Genomic DNA, 20,620 nt, shown 5'->3' on the forward strand with positions numbered 1-20,620 from the left:
ACAATTCCCAATCAATTAACGATATATATAGCTCGTAAATAATATTAAACTTTCATTATATTCGTAATAATGTGGCAATATATCTTCGTTTGGTCTGCGCATTTTTTTATATTTTTTAAATTTAAATAATATTGAACAATGAATTTATATTCGAACGGTTTAACATTTATAATTTTATTATTATAAATGTCAACATATTATATTCAAATAACCATTTTTTTTATGTATTAGTATACATATAATATCTATACTAGCAAGTATTTTGTATTATATTACTTGTATGTTTGTATAATGTGTAGCATAATGGGAATCTTCAAATTTATTTACTTTTTGCCATTATTTTTCCAATAGACAGATTAAATATACATATACATATACTATTGGTCGCTAGGCATGGAGTGCTTAATTCCTGATACGTTATGTATATCGTAAAAATATTACGAGATTACGATTCGATAACAATTTAGACTGTCGATAGATCAAATATTTTCCCAATCGATTCCTTAACGATTACGATTCGTTAAAAAGATTGTAGTTCGTAATAATCATAGAGATATAAAAACAAAGTCTGTGAGCGAGCTGAGAAAATAATATAGCAATAGAAAGAGAACGCTATATAAAGATCTTTTCTTATTTGTATAACACATGCTTATTCGTACAGTAAATATGTAAGTGTAAAGTAACACCGATCAACGAGCAGCGTCGTGTGCATACTTAATTAGAGGACATAGATACAAAGCAGAAGTCTCTATGCAGCGTTCTTTTTCTATAGATATATCGCATCCACTTACACGGTAACATGACTCAGGTACTCCATCTTTGTATCTCTATGGTAATAACGCGTTAAATATAATTCTAAAATACATCGTTCCATATTTAGGTTAAATAAAATACACTTATATTCGTAGCATTATGTCTATTTTCTATATCACTTTATAACAATCATTATATATACATGAATGTTCCTGATATACATATATGTACGTATATACAAACACGTCTCTCGATATAGAAAAATAGGAGAATGAAATTACATTTGGATTACGTTAATGAAACGGATCCACCGTTCGATAATTACATATCTAGTCGTTAAGGGACCAAAAGGAATCGTTATGTTCGTTTTCTCATTAGCAGATATTTACGTTTTGCTTCTTGAAAAATCTGATTGATACCATACAGAAAGATAGTTATTCTCCATTTTTCTTCCGCCGATCAATACCACGGAAATTGTCGAAAATGTTCACCTTATTTTATTATGTTCACACGTCGAGCTTCTTAACGTGTTAAAGTAGCCAAAAATTTCCTATTATACGATTCAAATCCTAAGCTGTGCTGTTCAAGTTCCAAACAGAAACCCGCCACCTGTATTCTGACCTTTTTATTGGTCAAGCGATTTTAATGTTGTTTCAATCGGAAATGTGCCAATCACAATCGACAAGCGATAAGAAATAAATATCAGCCACTTTCTCTATGTGATGGCTTTCATGACATTGACACCCATCGATTGCTAGGATTCTATGCCAAGTTTCCTATATGTTTCCCTGTCTACCGTAACTAATCTGCCTTCCACGCTCGAACAGTCCAATTCGATACAATGTAACCTGGCACCCCATTCACAGTGGCTCTGATCGTCTTGGCGGTAGTATTTGATCTGCAGACAAGTAGTCAGGTAACCGGAACCCAAGACACGCATGGCTATTGGCAATTCTTCACGATGACCACGAGCACTCGCCGGTATACCCTTTGTGCTGTGATAAGCACTGTAAGCACAGGCTGTCCCGTCTCGTGCACGTTCAATCGTTTCCACTTGTTTCCCTCCTATGCTCAGGGACCTATAAATTTTAAGATTATTATTTAGGTAAGTTTATGATTATTATTTAGCAAATTATGTCTAAAATTAAAATTACTACTATATACAACTATTATAATTTATTAAAATTAGTGGAATATGATAAAAACAAAACAAAAGATATTGAACATTATAATGTCTACTGTGATATTATTACAGGTGATCTACATACATCTTATGAAGCAGTGATGTGATCTAGTACAGGGACGTATTATGGTTAACTAAGAATCGCAGGGGTGTAAGTCATTGTCAGTTTTTATAAAATAATGTTCTGCGTTTATTGTTATAGAAAATATCTCGTTATGATATGTAATAAAAAGATTAGATAGGTACTGTACAAAATTATTCATTTTAATATTTAGTAGGTAAAACAGTTTTCGATTCTTCCCATTATATTCATAAAAATATGAATTTATATTAATATTCGCAGTTTAGTCATGATATTCAGATTTAATAGAGGCTTATGTTTTTTCTGTTCATAAAAACTAGAGTTTTCATTAAAGTTGTGCTACTATCAGCTTACAGGATTGTTGAAATAACAACCCAGAACATTAAGATCGCAGTCACAAGATCGCACAACTCAAATCAAGTTCTCTAAAGTGATGGAACATGCCTTAAATCTCGGAGAACTTATAGTACTCTGAAGAGCCTCAAGAGCGGAGCCTTATTGATAATATAATCGCAGAATTTACATTAGGTTGTTATTATATGCACAAGTTGTTCGTTCCAGTTACGCTAGTTTGTAGCTGCATACGTAGTACCATAACTTTATTTTCTCCACTATCTCCATAAATAAATCTCGTTTGCATATTAACGAAGTCTCATCTAATAATCACTTTAGAAATATTCATAAATTTGTTCGTTAACTCGTAACGATCACTTGATGCGTGTTATAACATACGCTATTTGGATATTATTGTAAGCAAACAAGCAATTTACATTTCCACGTTATCCGCTTGCTTTTTGTACTTTTCTTTTGTAATCTGCATTTTACATTTTAATCTTCTACGTCGTTAATCTTCTTCTTTTAAACGAACCTGTGTTTCCTAAATTGTAGGTAGCAGAGAAAGAGTAAGAGAGAGGGGGCGGCGGCGGTGAGAAACGCTCGTTAGGTTCCACGGAAAAAGGAAAACAAGCAAAAGGTTCTGGCTTCAAGGCTTTGACAAACAGGACAATTTGAAAGTCTACCGAAAGGTTAATCGAATCGGACGCTCTTTAGTTTCAATTGTATCCATGCATCGAAGCAAGTCTGATTCACTGATCGCAAATCGATAGACGCGATTCACGTTGATGGCAGGCGATGTTACAGAATCGTGCTTTAAATTCATTTGCATCTTCAGCCGGCTAGTATTGGAGTATATTCTGAATCTCGTTTCCGGTATCTATTGTACACCATCTGGCACGTATCGCGGAGCCGCAATCATTTACAAAATAGTCGCGACATCCCGACATGTTGCAAATTGCTGAATTTTAACTTCGTCCCCATCCTTCCCTTCATATTCGTAACGATTCTCATTGTAGAAGACGTATTGTAATGAAATAGGATGGAATTTATTTTAATGGGTTCGTGATTTGGATAAACAGACGATCAAATGAATTGAGCGTAAGAAACACAAATATCAGGGTATAAAAGGAATAGATTGAGCAATATTATCGTTAAATGTAATTGAAACGATATTCCATTACATTCAGTTGAGATATTTGTCGAAACATTCATCATATTTGCTATTCATCAAACATATCGTTCTAGACTAACTAGAAGTTACTGAAAATAACTTTCTCCCAGTAAATATGAATATTTTTATAGCGGTACTTCCGTTTTATGTTCCATCTATGAAATTACATCTCCTAAAATGACGCCCATATAAAATAAATATCGCCTCTATAGAGTTTCCAATATCGTCGGTGAACTTTAGTATTTTATGCACAAATTTACATTCGAGTCTTCGTGTATAATCTTCAATTTCAATGCGTTTTATCCTTTCTAATCGATCGACAATCGATCCTAAGTGTATCCGCTTATAAATGAATCGGTACAAACGTAAAGTTTCGACAGAGCTACAAATAAAAGGAGGAAGTTATTTCAAGCGTTTCGTTAAGCGCTCCTTTGCTAAATACGTAATCGGCTAGTAGAAAATGCATTTTTGCATTGGCGTATCGGATAAATTTTCGCTGTTCAACGAAAACAATACGTGCGTGCGTTTCTATAAATAGTAAATTCATATAGTGTATGCTTTAAATATTAATACATTCCGCATAGTAACCGCGGTGTAACTTGGCTTCACTTCAAGCCTTGTCGTATATTTTTAGTGTTTTGCAGGAGCAAATGATCCCTACGCGTATCAATGTCGAGCATCATTCACGTGTTAGAAATGAGTTCTCGTGACGCAGAAACATATACATATAATGTATAATTATTTGGTAATGCGAAGCCAACCAGCGTCAGAGATTTTGCTTGCTGTTTAAATAGTTCGAATTATAGTCCTTGATATAGCGTTCTATGAAGGAGGAAATTGGAACAGAAAATCGTTGTTCAACAAGCGTAATACTTTCTCTTACTTCCTTTTGTATATTTCAAAAAAAGAATATAAGGAAGAGGAAGGAAATTTATATTCATTTATTCGATACATAAAACGAGTCAATTTGTCGCTTGAACCAGTAATAATTTACACCGAATAGTTTATGTTCATAGGGTTTATTAACTTCTTAAATAGACTATAACATATAACATTATGTTAAATATAATAACATTGGTTTTAAAAATACTTTGTCGCATTTATACGAATTTTGTTTCGTAAGCAAATACAAATCTGGTTATGAAGATTTAATCTTCTGGTTCAGAAAGACTTTCCCATTGGGAAATGACCCAGTTATACAATAGTTAAGTATAAAAGTTAAATATCGGTTTAATATTGCGTCCATCATCATAATAGTTTGCTCTGTTTCAGTTGGAAATACAGAGACTCGAAAATTGCAAAAGTGATTCGAGCACGAGAAATCTTGGCAATCGAAATTATAGCAGTTGATTCCACAGGTTCATTAAGATGGCACATATTATAAAATACAAATGGTAATTAAATTGGATTAAATTATTTCTACAAAACGACAGTCGGTGAATCGCTAGCTTGTTAAGAGAATTTTACTTTAGGGTCAATGAGTTTACATATTGTTCAAACAAGTTTCATTACGTTAAACATTGTTCGTGACTATCGGTACTTTATACGCTTCGCTATTTCGTATATTTTCTGCATTCATTTGAGAAACATTTTTATTTTTTATTGTTAGAGTTTCTCTTTGCTTCTCCGAGCAATAGCATGGCTCGTGTTGTTCACTGTTCTGTCGATTTATATTCGAAAAACTATCGTCGAAACGCGCAGGAAATAGAATATAAAATATTTGTGATGTCAAAAAGTAAAATATTTTTTTCTATAATTTATAAATCTAAAACAAAATACACCAAGTTTCAAATATACCACACTGTTGCCGAAGTTGTTAATATTACAATTATAGTTGCTATAGGATTTAAAAGAAAAATTCTTCAAATTGTTCTCCGGCTTTTATCGCAACCGTGCAACGTTCACGATGAAATTTATATACGTTTTTAAATTACAAATCAAATGCACAATGTACTAAGTTTCAAATAATTAATTACATTAAAAGAGAAACTCAGTTTTCCGATAATGTCTCCCTATCGTACTCGCCTTTCCATCGCAATTGTGCAATATTCCCCGTGTAGTTAATATTTTCATATTAGAAGCGAAAAATGATACGCGTGAAAAGTTAAACAAGTGAGATCGTAACCAGGATTATTATCAAAATTGCTATCAATTCCGGGGCAATGGGAATCGAGTCTTATTGCTTTGTGCCTTCGATCGCAATCACGCGATATTCAACGAGTAAAATTTACATTTTCGTATCAGTGATTAAAGGTACGGCACATAAAATTCTAAATAAATAAAACTGTAATGTAGATTACTGTTAAGATTATCCTTTGAATTACTATTACGAATTACTGTTATAAATTTAACCCTTATAAAGCTAATGGTGCAATACATCTCATAAATGGAACTGCGTATCGCATTTAAAGGATCACGACTGACCTAGATTTTTTCAAACGTATAAATGCAACATCCAGGGTAAGTTCATTAGAAATAGCACCGATACATAAACCAAAATTCGAATTTAAACAAGAAACTTACTCTCTTTTCTAGCTCGACTCCCATCGCTTCTGTACCTTCGATCGCAATCGTGCAATATTCATCTTCGAACTTGGATAATGTTAGTGTTCCTTTTCAGGTTGCGAGGAATTCAGCAATTGCTTGAGTCAATACGGTCGTCGTCAGGATGTTCAAAGGTGTGCTCCTTAAACATTAAACGACCCAGAGGACTGTCTAAGCCCGTGACGAAATCGTAAACTCGAGATTCGCATTCCCAGCACGTCGCTTTTCGATATTACTCGTAAAGAACCAAAGCACGCATGGTCGCTCGTCGTAAAAATAAAGAGCACGAAGAAATTTTTGGTGCAATACATTCGGGTCGTCGTCGTCATCGTCGTCGTCGTCGTCGTTGATCAATCGCAATCGCGGAATCGTTTTAGCGAAATAACCGACGGATATATCGATGTAGATACCTTAAAAAGAAGCTTTTCGATGGCAAATTACGAATAATACCTAGAGGCGTATCCACGTTCGATCGATACGATTCTATCGCCGTTCGTGAAAAATGTAACGAGTCCTAGATCGTAAGCAGTGTGGAGACTTCTTTGTTCGTTTCTCTCCTCTCGATTCAACGTAGAACATCCAATTTTCCCGATTAATCCCTCTCGAGAGTTTTTTTGCTTGGAAACAACGGCCTACCATGACGAGCACTTCTTAATTTGGAAGAAGAAGAATCGCGTCTCTACGAGATTTCTTTCATTGGATGTTCGCGGAGTATTACGAACGATTTTTGGCATTTTCGGGAGATTTTTGTGAGAATATTAGATTGCTGGGAAAATTCCTGGCGAAAGATTAAGAAAGATTTAATTAGAATGAAACGCGAGGAAAGATTCCGCTAAAATTAGAGTTTTTGATATCCGTCACTTCAGCAGTCTGTTCTTGTCCTTCTCGTCTTGTCGGGTAATGAGTTTCTTCGAATGATTTTTACAGACTGCTGGAGTATTTCGTTTCTTGTTTACGTCCTTCGAACGAATCCTGTAGAGACTACAACAAAATAATAACGAGGCTGTATACTATATTTAGCTCACGAGACGAGACGCTGTATATAGATAAAGTTAAATTGGTTGTCGATCGATACGTAGATATTTTTATTTGCCAAAGATTACGATATCGTAAGAGACCATAGAGTCTTTTTAGCAGCCACGAAACCTTGGTAACTACTGTGTTTTACCATCGACAGAGTTTCCCCGATTTCTCTTATCCTGGAGGAAAACCGAGGTGGTATGACTCAAAGGAAATGACCAAGAACGATTGTTGGTGGAAGTTGGAAAAGGAACGCGTGGCAGCGATAAGGGTGGAGATACGTTGGACTGATAGCAGGCAACGAGGTAAAAAATTCTCCGTTTCACTCGAGACATGCAACGGTAAGCCATTCTCTGCATTAAATACTAAAAGTAGATATTTCTGGTTGATTTTTAACGATGAAAGCTCCGTCCGTGATCGATTCGCCGCGATTCGAAAGCACGATTCGAGTGTTCTCGTCGTACGCTAACTAATTCAGAGTTTCGCGTGCAAGCAAAATTTCCTCAAGACGAAATCGAACAAAATCTAGCCAGAGTCTCCACTTTAACGATCGTGATACCGTTCCGTTCGATCCTTAGACACGCAGTGGATTTGGCCTGCTTTGATCTCGGATGATCATCTGGTAGACACTTCGCTTCCTTTTTGCCTCAGTGACGAGAGTTAAAAAAAACACCAACAACGAGAAGAGAAGTTCCGTCGCATTGAAAATAATCCCTCTGACAAACTCGCCAACAGCGGAAACGGCTTTTCTGCTTCTCTATTCAGGAAATTCTTTGTTCGTTGTACCTCGTTTTCTTTTTCGATACAGGCCAATTTTGTTCGGTTCGCGGAACGAAACACAGAGTGTTCATTTAACGCGCTTAAATTCGTATTGTATATTTGTAACCGACTTTGTAAGCGGAATTAGAAAGTTACGATATACATCACGCGCCAGATAAGATCCTCCGAGGTGTAGGAGCGTTCGATTTAAAGTAGAACTATCTGGCTCTGTTAGCTTTCCATCCACGCGCGCGTTTCCCCCGGAAATCGACTCCGCCGAATAAAGTGCATGCATACGTATCAGGCGAGAGAGAGAGAGAGAGAGAGAAAGAGAGAGAGAGAGAGGGAGCGAATCCCAAAGCGACGACTTTGATAGATCACGTGCAATTTTCGGAAGAAATATATTTTCACTTCACCAGCGGAAAACATCTTGCTCGTAATTCGACGCGCTTTTCCGTTTCGATTGCGCCACTAACATTCCGAATACGCCACCAAGATCAGACTTTAATTAATTCGTCCAACTGTTTCGCGGTTATGAGGTTTACTAGTCGCGACCTAAATCGTTGGCACGCTATTACCTAGACTGTATTGGATCTTCAGCAATTGACTCTGCTTTATGCTATTCGATTGTGGCAGTACTATACTGAAAGCTTATTGCTCGTGTAGAAAGCAATTAAATGGACACTGTTTCGGGTCGATTAAGTGGACAGAGACTGGAACATTCTGTCCGATATTGCATCAATTTAACACGATGTTACGTTGAAAATCCAACTTTCTATGGCGAGATTACCTACCGCGCCTATTATACTTGTTGTTCGAAATTTATGTGATTCAAAGGGCTACGCGAAAAAGTAGGACAATAAGTTTCCCAACCCTGGAACGTCTCCCTTGGCATTATACCGCGTTTTATAAGCCACGTTTTCTCATTCCGTTTTTATAGGCAGACGCGGTATTATTCAGCATACTCATTATACGTGTATTTCATCCAAGATTATTTTACTTATAGTTATCATCTATTAATCTGTTATAAAACTATTGTATATAAAGAAGCTCGCGGAAGTACACTTGTCGAACACTTGTAAAAAATCTTTCACTAATATATATTATCTCGTAACTTTTGCTTACATTTTCATATTGGTTCCAAATTTCATCAATATGATCACGACGGTCGTGTCTCGTTACAGAGCTAATAAAGTTTCCAATTGTTTTATGTAACACACACTCTACACGTGTAAAAGCTTCCTATGGTGAGCGTTGAAATATTTTCGTGATCCATCGTATATCAAAATCTTTATGTTACTATTTGTTACTATTTGTCCCGAAGAATGAATCTGTTTGCAAAACTGTTGCCAGAAATAATAACCAAAATTCCAACGTAGATTTCCTGTTTTTTTTTCTTCCTTTTTTTTCCCAGTTTTCAAACAGAGATTGAATCAGCAAAAACCCTACAGCTCTTTCAAATCAAATTGTAGCCGCGTTCGATAGTTCGTGGGATAATTGGCTGCACGTACTTAAATCGATCGGACAACACGAATCTCCGACAAAAATGGTTCCCAATTAGCGAATTTGGCGGCGGAGCGCGAATCTGAGAGAGAGACAGAAATAAAGAGAGGCGAGAGGAAAAAGCCAATGGGACGAAGCTTCCCTTTTAAAAGGCGATCCGTCTGTAAAACAAAAAGCCATTCGCAATCTTGTATTTTTAGTCTCTTTACTTTCTTTCTTTTTCCTCCTCGCCTCTTTCCTCTCTTCTTCTTCTTCGTTTACTCTCCTCTTCCTTGCTGTGTTCGCGAAATAAAGTAGGAACAGTCGGCATTGAAACAGGCGAGATGAAAGGGAGACCTTCGAAAAATAGGCACGTTTGTTCGGGTGGAAATTTGCGACAAAAGTTTCGATAGCGGCCCACCAAGGATACACGCTGTTAATCGAACTTCTAAGCAGTGCCGACAGTTGCACTTTCCGGAGGGATGCGATTTCCTAACAAAGACTCGCGAAAATCGCTGACTCACGTCGACGATAAATAGAGACGATCCCCTGTACAAATACTTGCAACGCCACACTCAGCGGTTCGCGTTAGGTAAATCGAGAATTTGACGAATGTATCTTACTTTATGTTTAAAAGGGAACACGATTTACATGACTTCAGGGCTAAATATAGTTACGAATAATTATACTCGAGTAATCATACCTGAAGGTTTAATTATTACGTGATTTAAATATTAAAACGGCTAAAAAAAGAATTTACTCTGTTTCGCATGCGACCATACGTATCGTGGTATTTGCGTGTCAATTAATCAGATGCATGCGAAATTTTCTATCTTTTAGCACGTTCCACTGCCCCATGACTCACGTTATGGGTCAACGTAATTCCCAGTTATGATACATGTATATCGCTTTTCTAAAGCACATTTTCGTCCTCCGACTATGAACGCGGTTAACACGTAATTATTTTTACGCAACTACAAGAATTTAGTAGCGTGAGAATAAAACGCGAGGCTTGATAAAAATATATTTCGTTTAAAAAGAACATGAATATGCAAACGTGCTGCTTTGTAATTTACGTCGTACGCGATACGAATTTGAAAATAGGAATGCACAGGATTACACGATAGAATGAATTATTATGAAGAAGTTAACGAAACTCGGATGAAATTGGGATAAAGTTCGTAGAAGACTTCTGTTTGACCCATTTGACGTTCCCTTTTCCTTCTGTTTTACATCGATTAACCGATGTCATGGACCACATGGAAGTAAGCTGTTGTTCTAGTTCTACCAGTCTATAGTACTTTTGAAAGTGGAATATTTTTTATTCCGTGACCCGGTTTCTTGCACCGTTGTGTATCGCTGTCAGGCCAGTGTGTCTTTACACTACCTCGCTACCAGATCTTTTTTCCATGCATCCACCTTATAAATACGTGATTCTCCTAAATTTCCTCGCAAGACGCGTTTTATAGATTTAATCAACGTTCCAAACGTTTTCTACCTAGCGATCCGTTTGCAGAGGAATTGCCAATTCTTTTAATCAGACGCTGTATTCGCCTTAAGAATATATCGTCGTATCGACAAAGATCGATCAATTCTTGTAAAGAATCAATCGGTTTTCATTAATTTGTATAGCTACTGAATCTCAATTTGAACTTGATGACATTTGTACGGACCCGAAAGATATAGTTATTAAGACCAGCGATATTTTAATATCTTCGATGCTGTAACATAATGACGACGAATATTTTGAAAATTTAGGAAGAGGCGAGAAAACGCACGTTTAGCTGCGAAACTAAAAATACAGACAATTTTGCCGATGTAAGATCGATTGACTACGTCTCGAATCCTAAAATTGCTTCTCTGTAAAAATTATAAAATGTGACTTATCGTGCTCTTCTTTTACAATCTTCGAACATAATTTGCACGTATAACGATGCTAACGAACGTATTAAGAATTAGAATCGAACGTGTATTGTGAATGTATTATGTATATGTATGTTATACTCCGTAGTAGTGTTTCTCAGTTGGATGCAGGCTTTGTGATCGTCTGACTTATCAGTCTCGTTACTACTGATCTTCGTTCACGGCTCCGCTCGCTAGAAATAACATATTTATGTACAGTTGGTTTCACGACAATATTGTAATATTTATTTCGTCACGTTTCTCTTTTATGAAGCGGTGTGTGTACGCGACTTGTTCGACTTTGGCAAAGTCAACTCGAAACTTTCGATCGTTAAAACGTTATTAGTTAGTCATTCGTGAAATGATTTACTAAGCACACGTAGTACCGCAGGTTCTTATACGCTGTTGCAAATAATTAGAGAAATACCTTTGTTCGATAAGTAGGCTGAAGAGAAAGTTGATGAGTAGCTACGAATTGCTAGCTCGATATCGTAAAAGTTTTAACTGCTTCTGCAAGTTCAATGGTTAACAAATGCCTGTTTTGTTCCTCGCTTGTTTTTTTTCCGAGCATTTCCAACGATTTAAGTCGTAATACACATAATACGTTCATGAAAAGTTCCTATAAGTGTTCAGATACGTTCGTGAGCCACGGTATATAGTGCAGAATTTTACATTTTATGGCACATTGTCACACGATACTCTTGAATTGCTACCTAGAGCAGTAATGGAATTTTTAATTAGCCAGATGTTTCTGCAGAAACCAAGTCGATGAATAAATCATTTTTATCAGAATCTTTCCAGTGTTCTTTAAATAATATACGTGTGAATTATCGCGCGGAGTAACGGTTCAAATTGTCAAATATAAGTTACTTGAACTTCTTGTGAGCATTCCATGAAGATGCCTGTTCCAACTTTCAAATCCTCTGAGCCATCGTGAAAAAAAATGGGGATACAGAGGTATGAAATATCAACGAATCGTGAAAAATGTTGAATATCCGACCTATACGGTAGAACCTAATTTTTACGAATTCTATTTACTCGAGCGCAATTTTAATGAGTGCACGGTTAAATGAACTCTTGCTGGTTGAATCCACTTACTTTAATACAAATTCTTATTATATGAATTCCAAGCATATAAGCTATTTTTAATGACGCATTTTTATAAATCGTATAACAAAATCTATCGGCAGATCACACGTGTTTATACAATTACGTTAAACTAAAAGATGTAAAAGTGACGAATAACGTAGAATTCAGTTTGATATGAACAAGATGTATCCAATAATCGACGAAAATATATAAAATATCTAAAGCAAAGTCTACTCCTTTTAATATTTAATTGCTGGAACTTCCCGTCCAGGTTCTATTTCCCTACTTGTCTTCATAAAAATATGAAGTCGTTGTAACATATACAACACGCAAATCTACGGTCTATCTGTCAGCGTGCAAAGTTTCAACTAGACTGCAACCAGCTGAACCTCATTTCTTGTCAGTCATTCCCAATAGATGGACACGCAAAATTTCCATTCCTATGATATTAGCCAGCGAGTGCAAAAATAAATCAGGCGCTGTAACGTCGCACAGATGAAAGAAGAAAAAGAGAGGAGAAGAGAGGGAAAAGAGAGAAAACGAAGGTAGTAGAGTAAATTTTCAATCCGAGATATTAATTGGAGCAAGGAAAAGTTGGGGCAAAATTATTTTCAGAGCGGCTCTTTCGAGCGGTAAATTTAAACTTATCCGACGTGGAAAGTGGCCTTCTCGCATAGGTGATGAAAAATAGTTGGAACAGACGCCTGTACAGATAACGTCTCGCTCTTTCTCGAGGATTTTGTAAATAAGCTTTTTCCCCAACCAACGTGTATATCCCTTTTTCCATCGTTTGCGCAACCAGTGCAGTGCCTTTGCAGCGACCGCCGCTGAATGTTTATTGACGCGAGTCACGAGCATTCACAGTTATCGAGAATCCGATCGAGCTTTTGCCAGAAACGAAAACTTTCGATAAGTTTGTACATGTACGTAAAGATTAAAGTCCTCGGCCGTGGCAAAACGTAACGCAGGTAATCAACTTTCAAAGGTCGAGTGTTATTGGGAATATTGAACCTGCCAGACAGGAGAGAAGAAGATACTACAGTCGCGCCGACTCGATGTAACTGTTCGTACCGATATATCGACGGATTTCCCAGGCATTTTATCGTCTCGTAGAATAGCTCTTGGCGTTCCCAAAACGAAAAATTCTACACGAAAAATTCCAACGTTGGTGGATGTAAATTTTGGAATTTTCCAAAGTTTCTCGCTGGTGGAAATTGTTAAAACGTAAATGACGCGGATGATATGGCTTTTTCGTATTTTCGCGTGGTACACGTCGTATTTATTCCTAAACACGGTGTACAAATAACTCATTTTCTCGATGTTTTTCGTATCTCAATGTCTTTACTTTTATTCCTTCTTGTATCGTTCTTTATTTTCCGTCGTACTGTGTTCGATATAATAATTCGTTTTGCAGCTGACAGATTGGAAAGATATTATAAATGGTTTGTCATTCTCTTTATACTGAATTCAAATATCGATCAAATTTTGTTTATTTATGAAATGAACATCCAACTACGAGATCTAAGCTAATAATAATACAATAACTGTCACGGTGATAATGTGAGTGAAATAAGACACTACAATTTTATACTCCGAATCTCGAATAGTCTTCTTCGTATCTTTATTTCTTCCGTCAAGTTTCGAAACTCGGTAGCAAAGGAACGCAGTACGCATATAATAATTAGAGTACTCGCTAATTAATCTAACTCACGTAAAGTTTACCGCTATATTGCGTGATTCGGATTAATCAAGTATACGACCCTTAAGACAGTGAAAATTCTACACGAATTTTGAAGACAACGAAATTGAGATGTAGATCGTATTCACGGAATAAATATCCGTTTGCCCTTTATCCGAGTGATGCACATTTCTGTTAAATTTGCAAATAACATATTCATGAAGAAAATGGGATATTTTTCTCTTACACAAGCCACAAAAATAATGGATGAGAATGGATTATAAATGTTTGCTATCGAATGACAAAACGAACGATATAGCCCGAAACAAAGGACAGAACATTTTTACAAATACTAGGAAACACTGGAGGGCAAGACAGGAAATCCCAATTTCGCATTGATCGTGGGGCAATTTACAGTATAATTTGCTGGATAGAATGTACTCATTTAAAACTCTGCATCGAACATTTGTATGACGGTATTAATATTTTCTTTCATAATATTACATTCGAGAATGGCAGTAAATAAATGTATACATTCAAAGCTATGTCGTTAATGGCAAGAGGAACGTAATAAATTTATACAGAGGCTCACGAAAATATTTTATATATCAATATGTAGGATTAGCGTGTACATTATTGTGCATATTAGTACGTACGTGTACTGTAAATATATATTTAATAAAAAAATTAGCGTACGCTATGAATAGCTATCTTAAGCATATAATAATTGAGGCTTATTAACGTAATTGACAATTGACCGTTTAAATATTTTTGTGATCCAACTGTATGAAACGTATATTTGCGTTAAATATCTCGTAGCTGTTACATCCGTTTTTAAACTTGTCTCAGACTTTACCAATATAATTATGATAGTCTGGCCTCATTACCGTGCTAATTAAATTTCAAAATGTTTCGTATAACACGCATAGTATATATTCGTCAGAGTATTCTACAAATATTTGGATATCGTTAATAATAACAAGAACATAACGAATTCATTCAAAATTCTATCAATTATTATTCATATTGCGATGGAGACTCGGTTATGTTGCGCATTATCCGGGCTGCTTCGAACCACCTTACTTACTATAACTTACTTATTATAACTTAGTTACTGTAAAATAATCAGATATTGCGGAAGCAGTTAATCAAACTTTCAAGCTATTAAATAACGAATCGAGCCTAATTGCATGTAGAATATTACAAAATTTCAAATGTTTTCTATGGTTTTGTTATAGGATTTATGAACATTAATAGAATTCTTGCGTATTATCCGATATAGACCCGGTCCACGTCACGTCAGCTAAACGAGCTTCTACTGTATAATTATGCGATAAATAACGGAATTTCTGATTCCTAAATAACACGCGAGTTTACAATCGACCAACAACGAATGGAGTGATTTCGTGCATAAAAAGAATGACAGTTGCATTTTCCGAAGGACTCGATTTCCTGGTACCGCGTTCGTTTCCTCACCGTCTAATTGGCCATGGTTGTTTAAATATTATCCACGCGAAACCCGTGCTCGTTCACTAGCATCAGCAACACTCTGCATATCGTAATTGCCACGTAATTTTAGCTGCTATTCGTGTTACGAGCGACGGTTCATTTTCCAACCCTGTGCGAGCCGGAGACCGGGCGCCGCAATATAACGCCAGTCGATATTTCAACCGGTCGTGTATGATTACTTTCGTCTTTTGACGTGTCTATTTCGTAACGAAAATGTATCGTTACGAAAACACGATACATCCAGATTCGATCGAAATTATTTATCATCAGTCCGCCTGCCAGACGAACCAATGAAATTTTCATCGATTCTACCCTCGTCCTACATCAAACTTCGAAACTTTGCGAAGTGCGTGCGTGCATACATATGTAGATGGTTTTCAGGGAAATTTCGAAACAGTGACTCCATAATTTTCGAATTTCTACAAATTTTTTAATCTAACGCAATTTCTCTAATCCTACCTCCAAGATATTTCCCCGATGCGCCTGAACAAACTACGGTACACAGTTTGATATTCGTGGTAGCTTTAATAAATGCATCTCTTCAGGAGACCTCGGGAAAAGTTGTAGTTGCGAGATCCTTTTTCCTAGATGATTTAAGGAAAATAAGTGTGCAATGCACAGTTCGATACTTAAATATAGCGTTGATAACAATTTTAAGAGGTGCGCCGTTTAGATAAACTTCCAAAAAGATATAATAATTTCTACGATTTTCTTCTTGTTGTTGGGTGGGTTTTAGGTCGTTTAGTAACGTCGTTTCGCATCTTTTTACGGCATTCGTACTTTCACAGCTCTCGCCAGTGAAAATCTCGTTAAATATCCAGCGAACCGTATGTCAAATATCAGAGTCCAATTGTTTCAGTAGCATTAACCGTACCGATGATCGTAATCGATTTGTAACTTTTACAGTTCAAGGCAATTACTGCGATATGTATACGTATCGTTTCAGTAAGTACGTAGTGGTAACACCTGCTTTACTCTCACCACATTTCTGACACAGTTGCACCTATATACTTACATCAAAGTACAACGTTCTGTATCCCTTTTTTCATATATTTACAGACATGGTAATCCTTTTGTCCAATTTGTCCTTAGACAAATAATTCGATACTTTTGGTCGTAGCCTTCTTGTACTACGCTGTTCTTCATGAATAAGAGCGTTCGACACTGGCCCTAAACATTTATTTTGCAAGCATTTTCAGTTACGAACATTCTTTGGATAGACAGTCGACCGTCGACAGACCTGGGCAGCTGCAGAACTTAATCCGTTACTTCTTGACGTGTTTCCTACCCCTTCGGGTACATGTATCTCCTACAACCCTTCTCAATATCTTTCGTTTGTTTTTCAAGTACCTTTTATCAAATGTTCCTGACTCTTCGTTTTCGTTTCAACGAAGTAATATCATTTAGTCTTTGTTCTCGCATATAGTCATACGTATATATACTTAGATATCGAAAAATACGAATATATTAGATATCCTTGGATAACAACATATACAGCATGCATTGGATTGTAACATAAGTTTGTTCTGTTTTTATGTATACCATATATAAACGGAGAATATGGAACGAACGTATATCGCAAGCTTAATAAAAATGAATTGTTCAACGGATTAAATAATACAGATGCATGCAAGGGGAACGAAGTTTTTGAGATTTTAAAACGAAGAGTCAAATATTAAAAGAAATTATAAAATAAGAAACTGAAAAGAATGACTAATAGTTCGCGAATTACTGCTGGAATAGATGAAGATAAAAACGAGCATTTATCTCAAAGCATATCTCTTTCGCCGATTCTTCTTGTAAAAGATCTTCTATATCTTTCACAAATGTTATGTCTCACGTCGTGCTCTACTATTCGAGCAAGAAATCTGTTCTTTCTGCTCGGAAAAAGAATTATAAGAAGCATTTTACAATCACGTTTATAAAACTGATGTTCTTTTCAGGCAAACTATCTGGGGGTTAAATCATCCCGACAAAGTGATCCGGAGATATCGAACGTCGAACAGTGGGGAACGAGGCTTTCATATCCAGACGTTTGTCATCGTGCTCGGTTATTTCCTATATCGTGGCCAACAAAAGACTATTAGTATGCCGTGCACAGTGACACCTCATGGTCCTTAATCCTCGATGGAACCCATCCGTGAATTAAAAGTTATCGTTGATCGACGATCCTCCTGATCCAGTTAAGCCGCGAAGAGTGTCGTTTAGAAACTCTCCGGTTGTAATTATTCGGAACGGTATCCACAGAAGCGATTCTTCCTCTTCTTTTCTCATTCTTCCGTCGACGAGGTCCTGAGAATCGCTAAATGGAGATTGATCTTTCCTAATGTCGTTTTTCTGCGCTCTTAAAATCGCTCGTCACGACTATAAAGCATATAACGTTTTATAAGGTCAGAAGGATCGTATTTTATAATTCTCACTCTTGCGTTAAAGTATCCCGGTTGATCCAGCGAAGGAAACACGGTCAATCCTCGAGGGCTCGAGCGAAAATGTATGATCCTTGTCGAACACTAATTTTACACGTCCGTTTCACTGGTACCATGCAATTCTTAACACATTTACAAGTTGATTAACGAAGAAGTTTCTTATAAATCTGCACGATCTTTTCTCATCTTTAACGTATAATATGGTGTACGTCATTGGTTGGAGAAATTTCATTGAAAGGAGAATATCGTTCACCATCGCAACAATGCCGTGTCTTATAATGGAATTAGGAACAATAAAAACCAATACGAAGAGAGATTATTTCGTCCAGAAATAGAAAACATATGATAGGATGTTCTATTTTTAAAGGCTGGCAGAATTTATATTATACCATTATTATATCGTAACATCTTAAATCATATAGAAATGTGGAACACGATTACAAGAAGTGTTCCAATAAATGCTACTTTCGTTCAAGAAACGCGTAATCCTGAACACACGTGTAATTGAAGTATCGTAAGTGTGTATGAAACATTAAGGACGATTATAGAAGAGACATATTATAGGAAAAAAATTAACGACGATAGTATAGTACTGCATCGATATCGTGTTGTTTGAAAGATATGTGCGTACGGTATTCTAAACGTGTTATTGCGTATATACATTGAAATGTACACATCTATCGAGAACTACGCGCATCCACGAGCATTTGTAATAACGCTCGCAGGTTGGGCGGGTTCGATCCCTCAGAAAGGACGTGCATATATCATTTTTACTACTTTCAGCCTATAATTCACGTTCTCCGACGCATGTCGAAAATAGGTGTAATCTTTTTCTGCGAACCGTTTCGCGCGTTGAGTTTATCGGATGGACGTAAAAGTTCAGTATTGGTACGTTTGTTCTCTTAAAAGCAATGGTACACAAAATGGGAATTTCTTTGATGATCGATGTATCGTAAATGAGCATTTTATCCAGTAGGTATCGTAAATGAGAGATCTAAAACTGTTTGCCAAGTATAAACTGGAAACTATAACGGCCACTGAAAATCGGGTTACGATTATAGTAGAAAGTCAGTAAACGGTATAATGTTTTAGTACGAAGGGTAAAAATGGTATTTAATTTACGATTAATAGGTAGTTTAAATATTAATAGAAACGATTAAAATAATAATTCATATGAAAAGGCTGAGGTTACAAGAAATACGTAAGATGAAAATATGCAATGCTGAACCTTTTAAAAAATGAAAACTACAATCTATGATCGCACAGTGAAATCAATATTTAGCGACAGGTAAGAATAACGCTCATCTATCAAGTACTATGTCTCAGAAATTTATCTGATCACGAATTTACGCGGTAAAATTAATATCTCGATCGCACCGGATAATACCAAAGTAAGATAATAATGACTGGCTGTCGAGTTTCTAATATCTTTAAAAAACTATAAATCCCTGAGCTGTGTTTCAGATATCCTTATTATTGCAATTGCAGCGATGAAATTACCGCTGGGTAAAAGGACCGTGTTATAAAACAGAGCCGCGGGATCAGATAAAAAGGAAACAGTGGTACACGGACATGCGAAAATAATAAACGGTGATCAAGCACGAGGACGTGAAGAAATGATTGCTCTTAAGGAAAAAAGTGAAGATTAATTGAAGTAATATAATTGCTATCGTCACATTCACTGTACCCACTCTAATAGTTGCGGAGGTTTGAAGCTGATGTCCAACCGATACGTGGCTTCGCAGCTTAGTTTCACTGTCTTCAGCTGCCGAAATCTCGCCGATGTCTCCATTTTACAGTAAACAGGACCTGCGGCCGGTTCGCGCCTTAGGGACAAGGTCACTCGAAAATGTCCATCAGCACCCATCTATCACCATAATTTAACTTTGGAGGAAAGATAAAAAGATACAGTGCAACGTCTTTTGAACGATCGATGCTTAAATAGATGTCCGTTTAAATCACGCGATATGACTATGCGTGTGGTACAATTGAAAAAATAGAAGTAAGATCTTTTCTGAAAATTTGAAAGGCAGAACTCTTGTAAAATTGGCGTACTTCGAAAGAACGTCGCAACAGGACAAACGAACGGTGCAACGTGCACGGTGGGCGTCGCGACGCTTACTGAACCGCAGCGTCGTAGACGTAACGCGATTCCGGCACGCGACGACGGCTTTGACTTTTCTGTTTTGTCTTTCAATCCCCGCACAGTGATCGCGTTCCCCTTTCCGATAATGAAGAGATTACTGCAACCAGGGTTAGCGTGTTTAACACGGTTCCTATATATATGTATAACATTCGCATTGAAACCAATAATAGCGTTGAAGAAATGGTAAAATGTACAATTAATTTCGGTAGCGGTTGTAAACGAACTGTAAACGAGTTGGAAGAAATTTTACGCTTTGACCAACAATAACTGATACTGATATATTTCTACTTGTGCTTTTTTGTAATTAATGCGAATTGCTTCTCTTTGTATTAATATAAATAAGATGAAAGAATATTATTTTAGAAAAATTAAAATATTTAAAAAATGAATAAATATCATAAGTCGGATAGTTATGATAGTATATATATATATGATTATGCTAAAAATATTAACAAATATACTTACGAATCAGCCACTACATAAGGTAATAAGATAGTTTAAAAAATAATAGGATATAAGTTGAATTACCATACAGTAAAT

At 36.4% G+C, this 20,620-nt stretch overlaps 1 protein-coding gene and 1 long non-coding RNA gene across 2 annotated transcripts; one reads left to right on the top strand and one right to left on the bottom strand.

Moving 5' to 3' along the window:
* Positions 1-227: 227 nt before the first annotated feature.
* Positions 228-20,055, bottom strand: LOC117241821 (CB1 cannabinoid receptor-interacting protein 1-like). Its single transcript, XM_033507973.1, has 2 exons — positions 19,626-20,055; positions 228-1,832 (listed from the first exon to the last, which is right to left on the bottom strand). The coding sequence occupies exons 1-2, from the start codon at positions 19,799-19,801 to the stop codon at positions 1,508-1,510; spliced, it is 501 nt and encodes a 166-aa protein (XP_033363864.1). The 5' UTR covers positions 19,802-20,055; the 3' UTR covers positions 228-1,507.
* Positions 1,722-2,664, top strand: LOC117241822. The gene is made up of 3 exons (XR_004495126.1): positions 1,722-1,858; positions 2,009-2,087; positions 2,368-2,664. It is a non-coding gene; the product is annotated as an uncharacterized LOC117241822 (long non-coding RNA).
* Positions 20,056-20,620: the final 565 nt, after the last annotated feature.

The sequence above is a fragment of the Bombus vosnesenskii genome, unplaced genomic scaffold, assembly GCF_011952255.1.
Source record: "Bombus vosnesenskii isolate JDL3184/JDL3185 unplaced genomic scaffold, Bvos_JDL3184-5_v1.1 scf7180000016261, whole genome shotgun sequence".
Taxonomy (NCBI): Eukaryota; Metazoa; Arthropoda; class Insecta; order Hymenoptera; family Apidae; genus Bombus; species Bombus vosnesenskii.